Source organism: Falco cherrug, chromosome 5, assembly GCF_023634085.1.
Source record: "Falco cherrug isolate bFalChe1 chromosome 5, bFalChe1.pri, whole genome shotgun sequence".
NCBI classification, from domain to species: domain Eukaryota; kingdom Metazoa; phylum Chordata; class Aves; order Falconiformes; family Falconidae; genus Falco; species Falco cherrug.
This window is the reverse complement of record NC_073701.1, coordinates 38,451,702-38,473,923: the sequence shown is the minus strand read 5'-3', so window position 1 is coordinate 38,473,923 and position 22,222 is coordinate 38,451,702. Positions and strand designations below refer to the sequence as shown.

The following is a 22,222-nucleotide window of genomic DNA, read 5'->3' as shown; positions in this document are numbered from 1 at the left end:
GGACTCAAGGGACATTCAAACCAGCTAAGATAGCAGCCAAGCCTGCCTGACAGCAAAGCGAAGCTGTGGAGCCATGCAAGAGCTGCCATCCTTACCCCAGGGAACATGGAACTGGGTGCACTGTGGAAGATGTAACTTCACATTCATCTTTGGTAAGAAAGAATTTGAACATCTCTAAGAGCAGAATATTAGAAAGAACTGGAGGTTTGGCAAGGGGACTAACATTTTTGTATTTTATCCCCCTGAACTGTTGTGTGTGGCATGTAATAGGCAAATGTAACTTAGAGGTGAGGGCTGGGTCTCAGGAGTGCTCCCCACATATCCTCCCCAGGCAGAAACCAGCTTCCAGGTCCTAGTGGCATCATTCAACTCTCTTGGGCACTTTCCTTTGGTACTTCCAAGTGCCTGGAGATGCACAGGTTTATGTTACAACCCTCTTCTCAGCATTTCCTACTGGTTGGCAGGGTGTTACTCCATGCAGTATTCAGCTTTCATCAGAAATCTCCTGGATACGCACATACCTTAGGAGTCTGACTCTGGGTCAGGGATGTCACCAGGCAGCAAGAGGTCTGAGAGAAGAGCTGGTGCTGAGTTTCTGCTCTTTTGTCCTGAGGCCCACAGAGCAAGGTTCAGCTCTCTGTTGCTTTTATCCTCCTCTTTCCAGCAGCTGATACAGTGCCATCTTCATGTAAATCATGCTGAATATTAGTTGAACAAGGCTGTTTGGGAAAGAGAGTGTTCAACAGGATACATGCAGTGCCTCAACTGTTGGGACTGCTATTTCTACTCACTTGTGTCCTTCAGCACAGAATTTTTTTTCTGCCTTTTGTGTAGCGTGGCCCCAAACCGAAGTTTTGAGCATTGCTGAATGCAAGGGAATTAGACCTCTGAACAAGCCCTTGTCTGCTGCAGGTTGAACCAAGACTTTCAATATGAACATCTCTGTGCCTCAGCTTTGTTGCTGCAGTCCCCCTGCTCATGGAGTGCTGGGTCTGGCCATGAGTGTCTGCTGAGCTGCAGGGAGTCTGGCTGGCAGGAGAAGGAACAGAACAACCTTTGCATCTGCCCTGAAGAAGAGGAGCGGGCTCTGGTTTCTGCATGTGAATCTGCTTGGTCAGCAGTGGTCCTGCTCTTGGCAGTGGCTGGGAGATGCTGAGAGGCCTCTGACTGACAGAATGAAGGGAAGAGACACCTTCCAGGGCATGCGACCCCAGTGCCTTATACACACAGAGGACCACCACCAGCACAGCAAGGTTGCCTGGCTTGCTCCCCAGGCAGGACTGAACCTCCTACCTTTCTTCTAGGGACCGTGCTAGGCACCAGGGCCCTGCCAACTTTGAATAAAAATTTTAAAACTCTCTCTGTTATATACTAGAATAGCTGTCACAGGATGAACTTCATGGTGCTCAAGTCAGATCTGATCTCATGCACAGAAGTCCATCACTGAGCTGGGCGTGAGTTCCCAGGAGGGGGAGGACATAGCAAAGATTTAGCGTAAGATATTGTAGGAACCCTTGTCCTCCTTATAATAAAAGGAGGAAGGGCATGGCTGGCTGATGCCTCTGTTCGTCTGGAAGGAAGCTGAACCAATAAATCTGGGCAGCAACAGTAGAAGCCAACACTCTTTTGCAGATGGAAGGACTGCAGGGCTTAGTCATTCTGCACCTCCACACAGGATGGCTTCCTCTCAGTACCACTAATGGCAGCCCATGGGCCAGCAAAGAGGTGGGGGCAGTTGATACAGGAGGGGGAAATATTGTCTGAAGGATGCAGTTGGGGAAGTGGTTTGCAGGACCATGAAAGAGCAGGGCAAAGATGAGCCAGAGGCTGGTCTTAGAAAGTGCTTGCCCAAGGGGTGATGTGGTCAGGGACAGGCAAGGGTCAGTGAGGAAAGGTGCTGAGTGGGTACCTCTGGGAACTGATAATGATGGAGAGGAGAACATAGCAGTGTTTTTTCTGAGGCTGTGAATCAAGTACTTCTTTGACTCATTTTGGCTTAGTCACTAAGGAAACTTCAGAGGAATATTCTCAGTGGAAAAACCTACAAAGCCACAAGATGCACACTGAAGAAGAAAGTACTTGTTCTCCCCTTTGAATTTCACCCTTCTCTGCTAATGTACCTACAAATCCAGGCAGGCAGGCTAGTCCCATGAGCTGCAAAGCAGTACATTTCTCTGGATTAGAGGAAAGGCCCATAGATAACGGCCTCCCTGCCTGCTCTAAGCCTCCACATGTGGCAGCTGTGCAGAGTTGCCTTCTGTATCATGGCTGCAGCCAGCACTGTGTCCTTCTCTCCTTATGCTCACCAGGGTTCAAGCCTTTGAATCCTCCGTGCATCACAGCAGCCCCTGGAGCCCCACCCTGTCCATGAACATGGTGAAAAGCCAGACCCATCCACTTTCCAGCCTAAACACATGGGCTCTGTGTGCACTCCAAGTTCCTCCTTATCCCTGTGTTACGAGTATTATATACCCTTCATGTCTCCCACCTCTCTCTTTTCCTAGGCCAGAGTTCACGTTTCATCCTCATGTTAGGGGCTTTGTGTGAGTCTATGCCACTCATGTCACATGGCTGTACAATGCTTTTATCACCATCATTATTTCTTGCCTTTTATCTGGTAGCTGGGGTGTTGGTAGTATTGTTTTCTGTAACTTTCTCAGACAGGACTGAGAAGCACATCATTACTTCCATAGGTACCAGAAGACATAGTTAACATTGGTGCAGTATAGTTCTTTGGTCTGTGTGGGCAGCTAGAGGGAAATGCCACATCCTTGGATCTGATAATCAGCTATCAGGAAAGAAGGATGGGATCTTGCAGTTTCCCTGTTTTTTGTTTTGTTGCTATTACTCACTGAAATCAATGGAATAATCACCTCCAGAAAAACCGTTCATCTGTTTTCTTATCCACTGAATAATACAGGGCTGTATGACCACAATACTCTGTTTTAAAATACAGACGTGATACTTTCAGTATAAATCTGTTGTGCTCTGAGTATTCTTTGGCATTTTGGAATTCAGTGTGGGTGTTGACCCGAGGCTATTTCATGACTTCCCTTTGTGATCAAGACTTTTATTTTTCTTGGCCAATTATTTCTGTTCTTTGGCTGAGAAACAGAAGAGAAAGACAGTAACTTATCCCAGATTGTTGAGGAGGCCAGTGGGCAGAGCTGCAGTGAGAATCCAGATCTCCGGTATCCAGATTTCCTGAGCCTTAGCCATATGGCCAGTTTCTCTTCACCCTCCATCTCCCTGTGACTCCCAATGGCTACTTTCTTAAGAGTCAAAATGGCAATCTTTGGCCATGAATCAAGGGCTGCCTTGTTTGGTTGCTCTAGCTTGGCACAGCTGAAGCTGAACGGATCTGGATCACTGCTTTCACTCAGTCTCTCACTCCTTGCCAGTGAGAGCTTTCCTCCTGAAGCAGCTGTCTTATCCCTATGTGAGCCAGTGGGGAATGTGCTCCCTTGCCATGTGGCTTTCCCAATGCAGTTGCAGTGCTCTCTTGGATCCCCGGGCATCCTGGATTTCAGACTCCATCTTGTAGCAATGTTTTCAGGCTTTCTCCCCTCTTGAGGTTCTGTCAGTGAAGAAAATATTTTGTATTTGCCTATTCAATATTTTAATATAATTTTAAATAATTGCTGAATATGTAAAAATTATTCTGTTTAAAATACTTTATTCTTAAGATATTAAGAAGATATCTTTGCATATTAAAAAAAAATATCTATGGCAGGTGAGGGGAAAATGTGAATGAGCCCCTGCTTGGTACATTTTAGTCTTGGCAAGACAGTAGCAGAAAGGCAGGGATTGTTAAAGTGAAAGGCTATTTCTGATGCTATAACTGAGATAGCGATGCTTATTATCAAAGGATCAACCATCTTTAAATGGTCATCAGCCTTTTTTACACAGATCCATCCTGTCATCCAGGAGTCTGGATGCTGGCACAATTAATGGGTCTTCCGAAGTCTTCTGTCATGCAGTTCCCTAGCATGGAAACAGCACATCTTTGGTTCTCTGCTATGACTGGTTAACTCACACAGAGCTGTAAAGCACTCCGGAAGGATGCAATCCTTCCACAGACAAGCAGCCAGGAGTAGGGTGATCTAAGAATCATCTCACTAGGGTTGTCCTCGGTATCCCAAAACAGAGTCTTTTCCTTCTGCCTTGCTGTCTGTTCAGCAGCATTGAGGCTTTCAAGGGTACAAACCACTCCACATGACACTTCTCAGACTTCAGGACGGTGCTGGCTCTAACTACACTCTCTTCCTCTCTGCTGGTTCCCTGTTTCTGTGTAAGTGACAGGCCCTCTGACCCTTGCTATGATTTTATTTATTTTTGCCTACCCCATGCTCTGGAGGCAGTTCTATCCCAAGCATAACCCTGCTGCTCCCAAGGGAAGATGCCTGCTTTTATAAAGAACAAATACCCCGTGCAAAGGGAGAACAAAGAGAACCCACCAGGCACCCTCCATCAGAGTGGTAATGAAACAAGCCTTTAGCAACAAGAAGGAATAGATTAACTACCTTGCCCTGGGGGCCCTGTTCACCCCAAGACTTCTGTTTGGGCTCTGAGTCCTGCAAGTGAAATTTCAGTGGAGCCTTGCTTGGCAGGTCTGGCTCTGCGATCTAGGACAATGAACCCTCCTTCTTTTAATAGCAAAGATAACTATATCCAGGACATTTAGAACCTGAGACACTGCTTTACCAGCATTTCACATGGTAGGGCTGGATTATTTCTGTGGCAGTTCCTACGGAAATTACATGGTTTGTGTGTCTGCTTGTCCTATCCCACCTTCCAAATGCTCAGACACACCTGAGAGCAGGGCAGTGGTCTCTAAGGTATTATGGTGCCACTGGTTTTGCAAGACTAGGTGTTGGGCAGAGGAGGAAAATCCCAAAAGCTACATCATTAGGTTTGTTATGCCAGGGGTTCTGTGGTCTTGCTCGTAACATGCCCTCACATCCTTGCTGGGACCCTCAAGCCCCCCAAGATGAGCTGCTTGGGAGCTGCTCCTTGCCCATTGCCTTGAATGGCATCAACATTCTCTGACTCACCTCTGTGCCCCCTTCTTGAAAATCCAGGCAGGAGTGTTTGCTTTGATTTGGGCTGGGGTTAGCTGAACGCCTGTCCTTGTGCTGGGAATCCACGCAGCATGCAGACCTAAAGCCCCTGCATAGTGGTTGGCTTCTATTTCTAGCTGTGATGATCAGCCAAAGGCTTGGTGCTGGTTTGTTTGTGTTTGATATATTAGATCTGTCTCTGTGAATTTCCCTGTGACAGACAAACATGACACGGATGGGTGGTGTGTGTGGGAGGGGGCTCCATTTCCAGACAAGCACCTTCCTTTGCTTTTCCCCCAGCCCCACAACCCACTTAGTGAATTTCCAGGGACCCTGTTCCCCAGGTCACTGACAAAAGCAGCAAAAAAGAGCAAGGAGGAGGGGGCTGAGAGGAATGACATGGTTATCTGCCCCAAAAGCACTCCCAAATGGAGAGCAGAGGTGCCAAAGTCCTGAGATGGGCCCCAGGGTATCAAGACCTATGTTTGATTGCTGGTTGGTTGTGCAGCTGCTATTGGCAACTGCTTTGCTCTGTCATTTGGGCTTGGTTGTGGATGCTTCCCCTGCCCCCCTCCCCAGCAACTCGGGCTCCTCTCCATTACACTCCCCTGGCCATGGCACCCTCCTGCAGGCTTTTCTCCAGGGCAGAACAGGGCTTGGAGCAGGTGGGAGGTGGCAGTGCCGTATCTGTGATGGAGGGGACAGACAGCCTGCAGAAGGGGCTGGGGCTGCTGCCATAGTGTATCCCACTGGCCAACTGGGGCAAGGATGGAGAAGAGAGAAAGCAGAGTAGGACAGGGGGAGCTGAGGCTGACTGTGGACTGTGGTTTATAGCTGCTGTTGTTCAGCCCCATGGCTGGAGCATGGTGAGCAGGTGCAGAGCGAGGAGCCTGACACCTCTCCTGCCCAGGGCTGCTGTTCCTGCATTACACTGCATCTCCCTGCAGTGTTGGGAGCCCAGTCCTGGAGCCAGCACAAGTCACAGGCTCAACATCACCATGATCATCAGCAGCCCTAAAGACAGAAAAGGGCTGGAGGTATGCCCTGGCTGTCCCTCTGCCTTTTGATTCAGTTTCTGGACAGCAAGGCAGGTCAGGTAAAAGAAATGGACGCTCAGGAGGACACATAAACATGCAGCTATTGTGGGAGAAGCTGGGGTGCTTAAGTGAGCAGTAGCGGGGAGCTCAGAGCACCGGCAATGTGGCAGGTGGGGCAGGCCCCCTCACACCCTACAGCTGAAGGCAGGTCATGAGCCCATCTTTTCTGCAGGCTGGGGAGGGCAAGCTGATCCCTGTGGCTGGTATTAGCATCCTCACCTCACCCAGAGCTGCTGATGTGGACATTCACTTTGTTTTGTATTTGCTGTAAACACATGGTGACTGACAGGTTTGTCCTTCTTCCACGCTGGGAATGCAGCTGCCCCTAGCTTGGGGAAAAGCCCTGCTGCTGTATGCAGCCCTCAGTGTCCTGCTTGCGGCTCCTTTCCCGCTGATACCTTGGACACCCTGGTATGGGGATTTAATCTAGTTAACTGGAATTCACATCTTCTGCTACCTGTTCAGGCCCACAAGGGTGTATTGTTACTTCACTCCTATTTAGCAACTTAATTTCCCAACAAAATCAAAGCCTGCTGAAATAAAGTTCAGACACATATATGTGAGTTAGCTTATGCTGGTCATCTCAACCTGTGGCTATCAAGAAAGTCCCTGGGCCCTTTTCTCTTGCTTTCTGAGCCAGTTTTCTCCACTGCAACTGCTGAACATTGGCTGAGGTGTTGAGGTTTCATGTTACCACAGCAGCCAGCTGCAGGACAGCAGCACAGAAGAAACCCTTCTCGCAGCCCAACATCTTTTCAGGGAGCTCACATGATTCAGAAGGCTGCAGGAATGAAGGACAGCAGCCACCGGGCAGGAAACAGCCTTAGCAGCAACCCAGCAGAAGCCCTTTGCTCAGCAGTAGCTTAAAGTCAGCTTTGTGCCTCAGGGCTAAGTCCCCTCTGCCCGGAGGAGGCAGAAACCTGACCAAAGCGATCTCAAGTGCTTGCTTTCAGGCAGGAGGGAAGGAGCTAAAGCCAAGCTCTCAGCTGTCACTCCAGTCTGGCAGATTTCTTTCTTCACTGGGCGTAAAGAGCTCCTTGTAACATTCCCGCTGCTATTTTACTGATGGTGCCTCTCTCTGGAAGCGCAAGCCCACTGTGATAAATTATTTTCTTATCTTCTTATTATCTCATTATCTCCCCAGCTAAGGCATAATGACAGCAGATTTCTGTTTAGCAGCCTGGTGTCTGCAATGGTTGCTGGAGGTCAGCAACAGATTATCATTAGAGCGATAGTGAAGAGTGGGCCAGAGAGATCAGATAATGCAGAAGAGCTCCAGGGGCTGAAAAAAGGTTGAACTTGGGATGCCTGTACATCATCTGTCATCACCAAGCCCCAGGCTTGCGGCCTTCAGTAGGTTCACTAGTGAAATGACCATCTAGAAAGACAGATGCCTACCTCAAATAGCTGAAGTGACAGGCAGATGGTAGGCCAAGTAACATAGGGGAAGGTTTGTTCTACAGATGTGTACAGATGTTTGGTAAATAACATATGCACAGCAGAGTTTCTCATACTACGTCTGCTTGGGAAAATGTATTAAAAAATGTCCTCATTAATCTTACACTTAGCCAGCCAGCAGGTTTGTAAATGCTTGTATACCCAACATGGGACTTGTGAAGTGTTTTTTGCTGATAAATGTACAACAATATTTTCCAGTGCAGGTATGGCTGTAAGTGGGAGAAGTGAGAAATCTCAAATAATACAGCCCAATGGGTGCCAGGAAGTATTGTAAACAGATCCTGTCACTAAAACAGAGAGGGAAAAAACATCAATTAAAGCCCAGGAAGGACAAAAGTGTCTTTGCTGGCAGGAGTCTTTAAAGAAAGGCCCTGCTATGGAAAAAACCTCTATGCAACTTCTAGGACTGATACATGCTATAAGTCATATGTGTGATTTTATGTGATTTTTGGCACCTGTATTGAGTCTTAAAATACATCCTTTATCATGTGTGGAGATATAAAAGGGCAGATAGTTTCAGCACAGCAGATCCCAACCAACGCTGACCAAGCCAAGTGAGGGAGGATGTTGAGGCTGGGTTGGATGGGGCTTTGAGCAACCTGGTCTAGTAGAAGGTGTTCCTGCCCATGGCGGGGGGGCTGGAACTAGATGACCTTTAAGGCCCCTTCCAACCTAAACCATGCTATGATTCTATGAATCCAAGAATGTCACCTCATGCCTGAAGCACTGCTGCCTTGCTCTTTTTCTTGTGCATCTTTGCCATCCATTTTCTCCCAGAGTCTAGCTAAAAGGACCATGAGCCAAAGTGGAAAGAGCTCTGAAAGAAGTTTTTTACCACACAGACCACTGCCCAAGCTGCAGAATGATGTGAGATGGTTTTGGATGAAGACTTTTCCATTCTGAGGACATCACAATGTCTTCATGTTACTTTTTGATACTTCATTTTGTAGTAAATACTGTTGCAATATTGGAGGTCAATGTGAGACACTACAGAAAAGGAAGGCTGTTTTATTGTAAGCCACACTGGTTTCACTCACTCAGACTAACACTTTCATAACCACATATTCATAAGCACCAAGATGCATTTGTTCCTACTATTTGGTTTTCTTGCAATCACATAAAAGTTTCAAGGCATGGGCTCTGGAGTCCTCATCATGTCTCCTGGGTTTCTCTTAGTTTGACCACCATATGCTCATTTTAGATGCATCTTTTGCATCCTTCAGGACCTGGTAGTGACTATGATCTTTTGCCTCTCCATCTTTTCCCATATCTGAGGATCATTAGGCCTCATCGTGTTTTGTCTTTTCATCTAGGTATCTTTCAATCTTGTTCTTTAATTTATCACCATCATCTCTAGTGGTTTGAATTTTTCCTTTCATTAAGCCTGTCCTAAAAAAAGGACATATCTTGTTTTAAACTGTGCTTTGTTTTTCCCAGTCTGGATGTCCAGAGGATTGGTGTGTCAATATTTGGGATTTTAATGATCTACTAATCTAGGTGCCATCAATATGTGCTGTTTTTGTAGCCCTTCTTATGCCTTTCTTCCCATTGCTTCCACACCCTGACCTCTTCTTTGTTCTCCGTTTTTACTATTCTTATTGTTTTTTTAATAATTTAAAGGAAATTATGACCACTAATGACAAAGACATCCCTGGTAAAGTGGTGACTTCTGGACTTCAATGCCATTTTAGGAAGAAGGAAATACTAATTGAAAAGCAATAAAAAATGATCTGATTTATCTTTCCTTCTCCTTTAAAAATTCTTCTGTGCTTTATGGGAACATGAAATTTCTTAGCAAAAATAACCAATTGTCAAATTTAATACAAATAAACCATAAACATGTATCCAAAAAGCATATAATTAGCGTGTGAAATTCATTACTAAGGAAGGTCATCAAGTCAAATGACTTGGCTAGCATGTGATGTTAGGAACATTAATATAATTTGTAGTTATGCACAGCAAGATAAGAGTAATCAGATTTCGTGCTTTAAGGAATAAGAATGTCTTTCTTCTTGCTACAAACAGCATTTCACAATTAGCTGGGTATCATGCATTTTCCCCCACGCTCTAGCCTTCCTTTGAACTCTATCAAATATTGAAAACAGAGGCCAAGACCAGGGGCTTGGTGTGCCACAGAAAAAGTTATTTACCTAATAAACACAAAATTTATGATACTGTAGATACTGAATCCAAGACAGAACAAAGAAACTTATATAACACTACAGGGATGCTTGTAAATATTTCAGTGGCCTGCTGCGTTCAAGACAGACAGAACAGAAATCTTTCATTCCAATCTTGGCTTCACAAGAACTGGCAGGTTTGGAGCTAAGTTTGTTGTTGAAAAAAGAGGCATTATTGTTATTTTTTGTTTACCAGATGGATGAGAAGAGTGAAACCACAGCTGCTTTCTAATCATTCTGCCTGTCTGGACAGGAGGTAAGGCGGGTAAACCTTATCTGACCCAAAAGAATGAATCAGGTCAGGACATTTTTGTGCTCGTGGTGAAGTGAGGGGCATGAGGGTGGAAAAGGAAGAAAGATTTCTGCTCCCCTTTCCCATAAGAGTGCTTCCCAGAAGCATGCTGTTTTCATAGTAAGAGTTCAGACTTTTTGCTTGCTTCATTTTTCATAGGATACTTGAAGTTCAAGCAATTCTAGTTACTTATATGGATTGTTTAATCCCTACACAGTAGCCTCTGCCAATTTTTTCAATATCCAAATAATATTAGCGTTATCCTCTCCCTTCCTTCCCAGACAGCAACAGAACTAGGCTGATCAGTGTACGTGGACATGTGTGGGTGGGTGGAGGGGAAGCCAAATGAAGTGACAGTTAGGTCTTAGCCCTGAATGCTTTGGTTGCTTTATTCAGTGAATTAAATAACCTTGGTTTGTCGTCTGTGAATTTTTAGTCTTCTGTGCTCATGAACTTCCCGTTACCAGTAATCTTTTTTTTCACTGTTTCAGCCAAACACAGCTGTTCTAGGAAATCTTGGCTGGAGAGAGTCAGGCTTTAAAGTAATGCAATGATATCCCATGGAGAAGAGTGCTGAGTACTGGAGTTGAAGGACTGAGCCAGGCTCACTTTTTGCAGCAAGCAGAAATGGAGAGCAATGAGTTCTTATTGAGCTGTACTGCTGACCCCAAATGCTCCTTTATTTATACCCAGACTGTGATTTTTCCAGGCCACTGGACTTCATTTTGAAGTCTGATGGATTATTACGAGGAGTAACATCAGGGATCACAACTCTATAGGCCATGACTGTGAGGTTGTATCTTACCACTGATCTCTGAATTTCAATAGATTAAACATTTGCCACCACCAACTGAATATAGTGGCTAAACCCCTCTCCAATCTACCAACCAATCAACCAGCCAAACAAACCCCACAGTTTACCAGTTGGAAACTTCTCCTTGTGGTCGTGGCTAACATGGAGACAGGGTCAAATTATGTAGGATACTGCAGGTGGAAGAAGAATTATCCTCTCACCATCTGGCTTTTGTCAGGGAGGAAGGATCTGGACCGTTTGATGGTGTTTAATTTCACTCCTGCTCCTTGGCACTGTGATACAGAGCAACCAGTTATCCCAGAGCCCAGAGTGATGCCCATCAGGCTGAATGTACAGGTGTGTTCCACAACCACGGGCAGGGGAAAGTCATTGGAATTCATTGTGTAGGATGAAAAGGGGAGTTTCTGAAATGCACCCTGGTCCAAAACACTGGAAGAAGCATGAAAGAAAATAGCTGCGAGCTGGCATGGGAACCTTCCTCAGCCACAGAAAACGGACACTATCTGTAATCTTCTGAGAATGGTTTCTACAATACTCATAAGACTATACATGGATTCACTTTGTTAGAAGAAGTTTCGATTAGAACCAATGTGTAGTTTTGCACTAGAAACTTATTTTTGCACAAAGCTGTAATGCTGGTGGCAAAATTCTTCTCGGGAAAGGTGGAAACAAATATCAAAGATATGCGCTTAAATATTTTTAGGGAAAAAGAGCCACTTATTTTGTTACAAATTTACTCTTCTCACCACCCCACCAATGACATGAAAATTAATAATTTAAGTTATTTTGGGGGGAAAAAATTGTTTGATTGTTGTGAAACTCAATTTCTCCTGTTTCTGTGCTCCCCCTTTCTTTTAATATTTGGAACATTTTAAATCTAGTTTTGAAATGTTTAAATCTGTGTTTTTCCCAGGTTGAACTATCTATTGAACTAGTTTTAGGGTTAATTTTGAGTAGCTGTGTGAGTTTGCTGCCAGAGCTAACACATGTTCAGATATATATATATAAAGTTCTTTAAATGTCTGTAATGTGTTCCATTTATTTTTATTTCACAGTCTTTTGACTAGCTCCTGTGTTTAAAAAACATCTTGCTTTCTAAAGCTTAGTGTCAGTATGCTGCTTTTCAGCACGATTTATTCCATGAGGTTGTTGACTTTAATTATATTATGGATACTCGGACACTGCTACTTAGTGGCTCAATTACACTTGCTTCTTGGATCAGTTCCTAGGTATTACTTAGGACTAAATGAAAAAATAAAAATAGTCTTGTTTTCTCATGTGCTGTAGAACTAGTTGTTCCAAAAAGCACTTGTTTATCGTGTTGAGAAATCGCTTCCTAAGCCACAGATCGTGTGGTGGTTGACTAACTTACATCCTGAAACACAAGAGCAAGCTTGGAAAGGGCTGTCCAGATTGGTGAGTCCAGTTACTTGATACTCTGGACAACTTGGGTTTGGAAACCCTCCCCTGTGACAGAGCTGATAGGGTCTATTCCCTTGCTGCAGTGCTCAGTGACTCTGCTTAAACCTTCCTAGCATGAGCTGGGCACTTGGTGAGGGACACATGGATGTGGATTAAGACCCTAAAGAGGCTAGAAATGAGAATTTTCCTAAACATGAGAGCTGTGGGCTCTGCAACAGCCCCTGGAGGAGTACTGGAAACAACACCTAATTGCCAGTCCATTGGTCTACTGGAAAAGCCTTGTGGACAGCCCAGGGAAGGAGAGGTTTGGTGACTCCCACAGTCTATGGTGAGAAGATCTGTCATTTTGGGGATGACTGCAACTCACCTCGCCTTATTAGTCCTCACCTATACCACTTCCCACAGGAATTCTTCTTCCATGAACATGGGTGACCTGAGCCACGCAGAGGACTCCTGCTGAGGTCCCACTGATATCTTTATCCAGTGGCACTAACAGGTGCCCATCTCTGCTGGCACATTCTCAGTAGACATCTCAGAATCAGTATTCTGTGATCACCTCTGGGTCACAGTTGTTACTTTTGTTCCCTGTTCACTTCCAGTTTATAAGCTTTTAATTTACAGAAGGATTCTTACAGCTAATCCCCATGGAAGACCTTGACTTTATGCTACAGCATATTACTCTGTTTCTGTTACTCCAGCTTTCAAGGTCACCTTTCTACTCCTGTATGAGCTTTCAGACCTCCTTTGCACTGATGTTGCTTTCATGCTTTGTGTTATAAACAAACTTCCTCCACAAGTATTCCCATTTTAAGCCAGTCATTAATGGAATTATTCAGTAAAGCTAGTCCCAAGAGAAATTCAATTAGTAATCTCTGAACATTTCCCCTTTCCGCTGCTCAAGCTTCTGCCCCATTTGTCTGGTTCTTTACCATCTCACAATTTTGGCTTTAATGCCCATTTTTGCCAACTTCAGCAAAAACTTGCCAGATGGCACAGGAGCCAAGGCTTTTCCAATATGTAGACAGATGAGTGTGACCAGATCTTCTGAGTCCTGATTTCTTTCAGTGTTCAGCATGTCATAGAGCTGAATATTCAGCTGTCCCTGAAAGGTGGTAGAAGAGGGTAAGAAATATCCTCCTGTTTGTATTGACTTTCAAAGGCGGCTCATGACCATGTGTCCTATACCTTCAGGAAAGCTCAGGATTGCTGTTCTCAGGTTCTGAAGGCCAAAAGCTGCTTGTACAAGGGTACGTGCTATGTGGTACCTTGTTGCCACAGGTAAGTCTGAACTTTCCCAAACTTATCAAGCACTGTAGGAGCTAAAGATCCCACCCTTGGACAGGAGCCCCTCACTGTTCTTTGGGAACCAGGCAAAAGTACATAGATCAAAAAATGCATGTCAGCTCTAAGGTGACAATGTGTCCTATACAGGCACAGCAAATCCCACCTCTGTCCCAATAATTTGGTGGTTCTTTAACTCCATGGTTATACTATCATTTTCATTTTGCAACCAAGGATGTAAGCCTAAGACCAGACAAGCCACACTCACCAGTTGTTTGGTTAGTGAATAGATGTGATGGGTTTTCTCACTTAATGTCCTGAGCCACTGATTCTGCAGCTGGTCATCCCTCCTACCTCACTCCTGCTGAGCTCAGTCCATCAGGCTTTGCCTGCCCTTACTGAAGGATGGGACATTATGCCAGCACCCATGCCAAGAATGCACTGGGCACAGTTCTCTGCTAAGTGAGGGAGCACTGATGCAGGTTGCTACTTGCATGGGTTCATCATCCCAGCATGGTGCACTTGTGCTCTTGGCTCAGGTGCAAGCAGGGCCAGAAGCCCAATAACCCAGCCCGGCAAGCACAAGTGCATATCCTGGGTTGTCTGACACGTTGTCCAGCACTGCTGTGAGTCTGATCTGAGCAGTGAGGGCACCTTTCAGGTGCACGCCAGCTCTTTGCCACAAAAGGTTTGTCACTTTTGGAGGTTTCAGAGCTGCCTCTAAAAGCAGACACTTTTGTTACGTGAGTTTTCAGCCTGCCATTAAGAGGGAGGAACAGACAGTTGCAAAAAGAGCATGAAAGGAGATGGAAGAAGGCTCCTAGCCTCCTGCTCCCCATGGAAGAAGGTGCCCTGGCCAGCAGTGCAGCTCTAGTTAGAGCATAGCCAGGGAAGGAGGGTTTGGAGGGGGAAGTGTCTTGCTGCAGGGAACGAGACTCAAGCTTGTCCTCAGACCTGTGCCCACTCCCTGCTTCTGGGCACAGGAAGGCAGCCTGGATGTGGTGATGACCCCAGTAGCCCCTGGTGTCTGTTCTGGTTCTCTCCCCTCCCTCTTGGCTCAGTTCAATGTGACTGTTGGTTTCCTGATTGTGGGCAGAAGGTGTTTTTGGCAGAGAAGGTGGTAGCTTGGGGGTGGATCAAGAGTGGGAGACAGAAGAGGGGAGGAGTCACTGATTGAGGCTAATAAATAAAGGGCCCCTCTTCTTCAGTCCAGGGTCCAGGACGCTGGGAGAGCTGCCCCTTCAGGCAAGAGCTACAGGCTGGTGGGGAAGTGACAGCTTAGTGAGTATGCAGGGACTGCCTTGCTTTTCTTGGATGGCTGCTCATTATTAATATCTTGCCGGTGCTTCACAGCTGCAGAATGTTAGGAGTGGTTGCTATGGCGTGTGAATTATTGTGATTCTCCTCTCCAGCAGAAGACAGGTCAGAGGACTGATTTTCTGATCTACCCTTTATTTGGGGGACTGTGGATATTTCCCTGGAATTTGCAGGCAATTCATCTTAGCTTCTCTTTTTGAATTTCTAACTAGGGAATGCTGCTAGAAAGCAGGGGGAGTGGGCTCACTATGCTTCATGGTGTGTTACCTCAGGGGACAATCCAATGATACTGGGGAGGGGAGATATGTGCTGGAGAAGTATTGAGTGCAGGAAGAGCGAAAAGAAGTGCTTTTGAAAGGGAAAGTGTTCCCCAAAGGAGATTTGTTGGTATAGGGCTGTGTAGTCAGCATGTTCATTCATCCCTTGGAAAATGCATGGCCTCTGTGGTGAAAAATGAAACATTTGGGTTAAAGTGGTGTTTGTGGCTCTTCTGTGGTTGATGGCAGGGGATGCTCAGGCATCCTGGGATCAGAGCCCTCTGAAATGGGAGCAGAGTATTCCAGGGAGCATTGTGCTGTGCCCTGAGTGAAAGCAGGTAAATAAAGAGGGTTTGGCTGGAATGTGCATTGGAGTTTCCCACTCAGCAGCCTCACCTTCATTCCAAAGTACTCCCAACATCCTCCTCTCTGTATCCCACTGCTTTCCTGCTGGGGTCTTTCCTCCAGCCTCTCCCTCAAGCCTCCCTTTCTTGGCAGATCCCACAAACTCCCAGAGTGTACAAGACATTCAGGAAGCAGATAAAATCCACATTCAACATGAACTCCAAAACCGTGGGCTCTAAAGAATGCAAACAATCCTGGAGCAGAGAATTCCCTTAAAGAGACGGAGTGGCAGGGCACAGAGGGACAGCAGAAAAGTCTCAGTTCTCCTCTGACCTTGTGTCTATAGTAGACTTCTGGGTTTTGCCCCGGCACAACCTATTTTTCCTACTTATCTCAGTCTGAGCACTGAACTGGCAGGATGTGGATGGTATGGGGGGCATACATGGTGCAGGACTGAGCTGCTTTCCATGTGGGGCAGGATAATGGGGAAGAAAAGCAATTCTTTCTTTTTGGTCTGAAGTTGAAGGCCCTGCTCATTTTCTTTCCCAGTGACCAAAGGCTTCAGGCAAGAGCCATAAGTTTGGCATTGAAAGGGTAAGTCGTAAAGCCCAGAGCAGTTTTGCTCCACTGAACTTTCACTCCCCATTGGGGAAGTGCTAGGCTCCAGCTAGCTGTTCCTGTAGTTCTTGGCTGTGTCACCTGCAGCATCCTCCCCAGACTGGCCTCTGCAGGTGACAGCAGTGATAACACCACACTGGCTTGGGGGGAATGGCCTGCACCCAGAGTGCACTCAGTCTACACCTTGTCAGTGAGAAATCCTGATGCCTGCATGTAAGCATGAACAAAACGGGCAGTCACCACAGCTTGGATCAGACATAACAATGCTTATGTCTGTGCCCTTGGCTCATCCTCAGGCAATATACATGGTTCCAGACCCACCAATGCCATGGGGGAGGGCTGGCAGGCACTGGGTATCCACCTTCCCTCCCTGCCTTGCCTCTAGCAAACTACTCCCCTTGTTTTTCACCCAGCATGCATGGCCATCTCTGTAACTCCTTCATTCTTCTTTCACTCCCTCCTACTGTACCACAGAGCTGAAGAGGGGAACGCCCCATGTTTTGTCCATTGCTGCTGTCCATGATATTAGTCCCAGACAAGCTCTTTAGGTGCTAGAAGGCAAGGTAATGCTTTCAGAGACTGCTGGCCTGGGAGATTAATCCCAGCTGAAAAATCTTGCATTGACACCTGACTTCACTGCCCAGTGGGATGAGGACTGTTAGTGCTATACCAGAGAGGCAGCAGTCCTGAGAGATATGGTTACCTCTGCCTTCACCAAGATGTTGTCCCTTAGGCTGGAAGAACAGTATAGGGTCAGGACCACAGTGAGGACATGTAGAGACAGAGTTCTGGGTGCTGCTGTCATCTCAATGCAAAAATTATGATACTTCCAGCAGAAGGGATCCTTCTAGGTTACTGCTTGTCACTCCTGAGGCAGTAAAGTAGGAAAGGGGAAGGGACAGTAGGGCTGGATTCCTCTTCTGAAAAATTGACAGGCTGGAACCACAGCAGGGGCCAACTAGCAGGAGGGGGACCAAGTGGGGAGGGAGTGTTTGAAGCCTCATTCTGCATGTCTCCATTGGCAAAACAGCCAGAATGGTTTGGCCTGGGTGTATCCAGACAGAGGTTGGCAAGGGCAAAGAAAGCAGATCAGAGGAAAAATTAGAAAGGCAAACATTTACATTTGAAATCAGCACACACCTCTCCCTCCGGGCCCCCAGCAGCCCCTGAAATTCCTTCCACTTGCGCAGCCAGCTTTTCTGAGCATGGAGTGCTAGTGACATGTTTGCCTGTGAATTATGGCCCCCAGCCCTGAACTGGGAGAGGAAGGGGGCATGCCCTCTCCTTCCCGAAACCTGATTCAATCTGCTAACAGAGGATGTTTTGTAATGGCTCCATAAAGAGTGTATACCAGCCAGCCATCGCCTTCCCCAGGCTCTTCGTGGGCCCCCTCCTGGCTCTGTTTTCATAAGAAGTGTTCCACTGCTAATTTTGCAGGCAACCCAGAATCTCCAGCTGCCCTCAGTGGGAAGAGAGGAAGGAAGACACAGTGAGAGAGACAGTGAGAAATTCCTCCCTGCACTGGCACAATGCGCACTCTCATCATCCTTATGGTCCTGGCTATCTTGGTGATGGCTACTACTTGCTATGGTAGGTGACCTTTTTTACTGGGTAGAGTGATAACTACAATAAACCTGTAGACATTTTTGGATCTGTTCAGATGGTTTCTACTCAACTTTGTGTCTTCTTTCTCCTTAACTTGATCTCTTACCTGCTTTCTTGCCCTTGTGTCAGATCCTCCTAGCCCTGCTCCAGACATGTCAGTTCCAGGTATTGTGGCTTGTGGTCTAGGATGCTTCAACCTCTTCCCTTCTATTCCAGTTCACCTTGCAGACTGCTCTTCTTTTTGTCCCTCTGTTGTCTGGACTACAATAAGAGTTCTTATTCTTAACTTTTTTCCTTGTTAATGGGGAGATCTCTCCTTCTCCTTTTGTAATATCAGCCCCCTTTTCCTGTGAGGCACACAGTTCCATACTAACGGGATTAAGATACTGTTTCATGCAAGAGTCAAGCACATCTCATTGTACTAACCCATTTCCTAAGAACACATGCAAGCTTTGAAGGTAAGCAGGTATCATAGCCACTGTGGTGTCAGGAACATGAAGGTGAGGAACTGTTTGAGAATCACACACTGGAAGACCAAGCACAAGCCTTGAAGTTCTGCCTAAGGCACCAGATAGCTCCATTCTAAACTCCTGAACACTCAAAACTCCTCAAGGTCACACCACTGATACCTTTCTCTTCCTTTTAAACAGGTGCCTAAAAATGTGGCTTCTCTGATTTGTGAGTGTTCTATTGACCTGTGGTGTGTGAAAGACTCTGAATCCCATCAATACTCTGTCTTACCATGTTTCACTCTTTCTTTCCCCAGAGTCCCGTGAGAGCATGGAATCCCATGAGTATTTCAGTAAGAAACTGCTTTACTATCTTCTTTAATTTGAAGTGTGCTCAAGATCATATTCTTGTACCGTAGGGATTAAATAAGCAGAACCATTCAGTCCAGGGAAATTGAATTTACTGGGTGATGGCATTTCAGGATGAAAAGCAAGAGAGTTAAAAAGAGACTTCACATGTTTGAGCACAAATGCATAACACTGTTTTGCAAAGAATATAATGAGAATTGGAAAACAGAGTTCAGATCCCTGCTAAGTGCACCTAAAAAAGGTTAAGTGATACTAGAAAAAGACATTGCTCAAAAAGCCTGGGGATGAGCATGGGAATAGGTACTGCAGAAAGCAGTGACATGATTTGTTCTCCCCCAGGGACAGGGAGAGCCTTACTCTCAGCACCTTGGAAGAAGCAGGTGGGATGTGTGGGCAGAAGGGATCCTTTGTCTGGAAGAGAGAGTTAGTGTTACAGGAAGAGCATGAGAGGGTGGAGAGTCTCACTCTGGAACAAGTGATATCCTGGAGGGGTTTGAGAACAGAGGGATCAAAACTAAAAAGAAAATACACCATCTGGAAGAAGGACTTCACAAAGAAGCTAGTCAGAAGAACAAAGGCACACAGGCCATCTAACACCAAAGACATCCACAGACTCCTGAACTCTGCAATAGGACTGTGATGTTTTTCAAAAAGGATGGAAGGGGCCTTCAGGCACCTCAGTCCAAAACTGCCACACAGACTGCTCAGTGACTGCCTAATCTTGGAGGCAGATATATTTACTGAGGCCCTTCTTGTTTTTACCTGTAATTTCACAATTCTGGTAATTCTGCTGAGTGTGCCCAGACATCCCATGGTCTTGCACAGCTTGGCACCTACCTCTTGGCAAAGTTCCACTCACTCAGAAGGGCTGTGGCAGAAAAATCACAGTAGCTTTTCCTCGGGTGGCTTTAATAACGGCAGAGTGAGAGCAGCGTGTGCACTTCCATACAGGCTGCACAAGCCAGAGGGAGAGCCTGTGTATGAACCAGCAAGGTGGGCAGCAGGAAGCATTAAAAGGTCCTGGGTTTCACTGTGCATGGGAAGGTGGACAAGTAGGTTATAAATGTGGAAGCTAGCTTTTGTTGAAATCTGGCCTTGAAAAAGTGTCTATCTGCTCTGAACAATGCCTTGCCTTCTCAGGACCCTTCATCAACAGGCGAAGTGCCTATGACTTCATACAAGCTCATGCAAGACTACAAGCCATCTCTCAGGAGAGGTACGTTATGGCCTCAGGACACTGAGGATAGGGGTGGGGAGAGGTGTCTCCCTGTCAAGCACAGGCTAGTACCAGGGGTGGAAGCCACGGTGACTTCTGAGAAGCCTCAGCCCCTCTGTCAATGTGAGGTGCCCGTGAAGTCCCCAACCTTGGGAGAGGTCAGAACTCAGCAGAGAGCGAGTCCTTGTGTTTGAGGACATGTCATGTGCTGGGAAGGCTCTGTTTAATTTGTCTGCTGAAGGAAAAACCAACAGGGGAAGGAATCAGTGTGGGAAGCTTTGTTAAAGATCTTGATCTAGTTCTCAGATCTCATGTGGAGTTTGCATGACCTTTTCTAAATCGTAGGGCCATCTGGGGGCCAACTTGCCTCATTTATAAAATGCAGATATAGGTGGTTTCATGCCTTATGCAGGGCTTATGAAAATAAAGGCTGAAGCACAGAAATCATGTCTTAGCGAGGTGTCAAGGCAAACCTTCACAGTACTGGGTGGCCCCTTTGCAGGCTGTTTCAGGCCTTTGTTCCATGCATGGCTTTGGGGAAGAGCAGAAGAGCTGAAGGCAGCAGGCTGGGGGGACTGCAGAGGAAGGACTCTTCCTCAAATTGAGGCACAAGCCACCTCCCTTTCCCCACCACCCTACTTAGCCCTGAAATAAAAGGTTATGTGAGGAGGCAAAACATTCCTGCTGCAGCCACATTGCTCCCAGGGGTGCGGTGAACACAGAAGCTGGTATGCTAAGGTCTTTGTAGCTGGATGATGGAATCTGTTGATGGACCTTTAATCCTGGAGCGGGGTTGTGGGGCAGAAAAGGGCTGTAGACAGATATTTAAGATGACAGTGCTTACTCCTTACCTCTCCTATTTTTGCAGGATCAGGGAGCGTAATAAGGCGCCACAGGAACTTCGGAGGGAGATCTGTGAGGACTACTACCCCTGTGATCCTGCTTCTCTCCATGGCTATCCTTCTGCTTACAGGCACTATCTTGAGAGGAGGAGGACTAAGTAATGGATGACCTGTCCCCAGCCTGAGGCCTGGAGCCCACAGCATCCTCCCAAAACATGCAATGGCTCTGAAACATATTTAGTTGCTCATGTCCCTGTATGTTATCCTGCCCGCTGCTTCACTCCCATCTAGCCATGGATTCCTACACTGTGTTAATTAGCCCTGAGCTGATGTAGCAGAGATCAGAAAGAGTTCAGGATGTGGGTATTTACTACACAATAAATTGCTGGTTTGATACTATCTTCTCATGAGTCACAGTATTTTGGTGTGTGTGTGTGCTATATTCCATGAAGAAGCTCAGTTTGTTTGTTTATCATAGACTCTGGTGCAGATTACAGAAAAAAGCCACTACCTTGCAATCACATGAGTTTGAAAGGATCTACAATATTTTTGTTCCAGGGTCTACAAGTGGTCCTTTTAAAGGTCACTGGCAAATTTCATTTCCCAGTCTTAAGACATCTTAAAATGGCATGGTGTCTAAAAGGCAAAGTGAGATGCACTTTTTGAAAATGTAATCTATACTGTCTTTCGTCAGTTGGGGAAACAAAATTCAGAAGGTGTCTGTTTAATCTTAAAAACAAAGTTAGGTTAAGAGTTAGTGACAGGTAAAGCCTGTAAATTGCATCTTGTTTATCCAGTTACCCTCAGGTCCTGACATAGGGTGCTGCTGTGGAAAGGAGTGTGTGGTCCAGACTTTACTCATATTTTCTTTTGGAATCCCCTTTCATGCCTTTACTTCCACTTGGAATTATTCTGGTAGTGCTAGAAAGCTGCAGAAACCAAAGATGAAATGGGGCTACAGGTGGTAAATAAATAAACCTGGTGTTTGAGGCAAAACCCAACTTTCTTTACTTAGAACAATTTCACGTTACTGTTCATAACTTGAAACCAAGATGTGGCCTGACCCTGTGCACAGGTTGCTGAGCACCTCCCAGCCCACTGAGGAGCAGGTGTGACTGCTGTCAGGTTGTCACCAGCACCAGGGCACCTGGCAAAGCCTGTCCCCAGGCCAAGAGGCACCAGTGTTGAAATGCCTGTGTTGAATTCAGTGCTGCTCTGGGCTGGTCAGCAGCTACAGCAGCTTGGATGCTCCTTGGTGTGGGGGGTATAGGAGACATAACAACTTCTCAGTTCAGCACAGCTGGTTTGCACATTTGTATCTCCAGGCTTCCACAGGCACTTGCAGATTATAGAAGTGGGAAAGAGTCACGGCACACTATCAAAGACTATGAGGTATAAAGGATCAAATAGTTGACTAATTTGTAAAATTAAATCTAGAGCCAAATCTATCTGTCACAATAGAAAAACGCATCTTCTAAAATATGCTTCAAGGCTTTGCCAACTTTGAAAATGAACTTTGGGAAAGAAATATGATTTATTTATTGAAAACACTTCTGATAGGAAACTCCACCCTGACAGTTGCTAAAGTTTTGACCAAAGG

General features: G+C 46.0%; 1 protein-coding gene across 2 annotated transcripts; it reads left to right on the top strand.

Moving 5' to 3' along the window:
* MGP (matrix Gla protein) lies at positions 1 to 21,021 on the top strand. Of its 2 annotated transcripts, none has more exons than XM_055712614.1 (5): positions 1 to 152; positions 17,579 to 17,731; positions 18,513 to 18,548; positions 19,705 to 19,780; positions 20,649 to 21,021. In XM_055712614.1, exons 2-5 carry the CDS (start codon positions 17,671 to 17,673, stop codon positions 20,782 to 20,784), a joined length of 309 nt encoding a protein of 102 aa, XP_055568589.1. In that variant the 5' UTR covers positions 1 to 152; positions 17,579 to 17,670; the 3' UTR covers positions 20,785 to 21,021. The 2 variants fall into 2 exon arrangements, with proteins under 2 accessions (XP_055568589.1, XP_005441377.1); XM_005441320.3 differs by lacking the exon at positions 1 to 152 and adding an exon at positions 14,729 to 14,885.
* Positions 21,022 to 22,222: the final 1,201 nt, after the last annotated feature.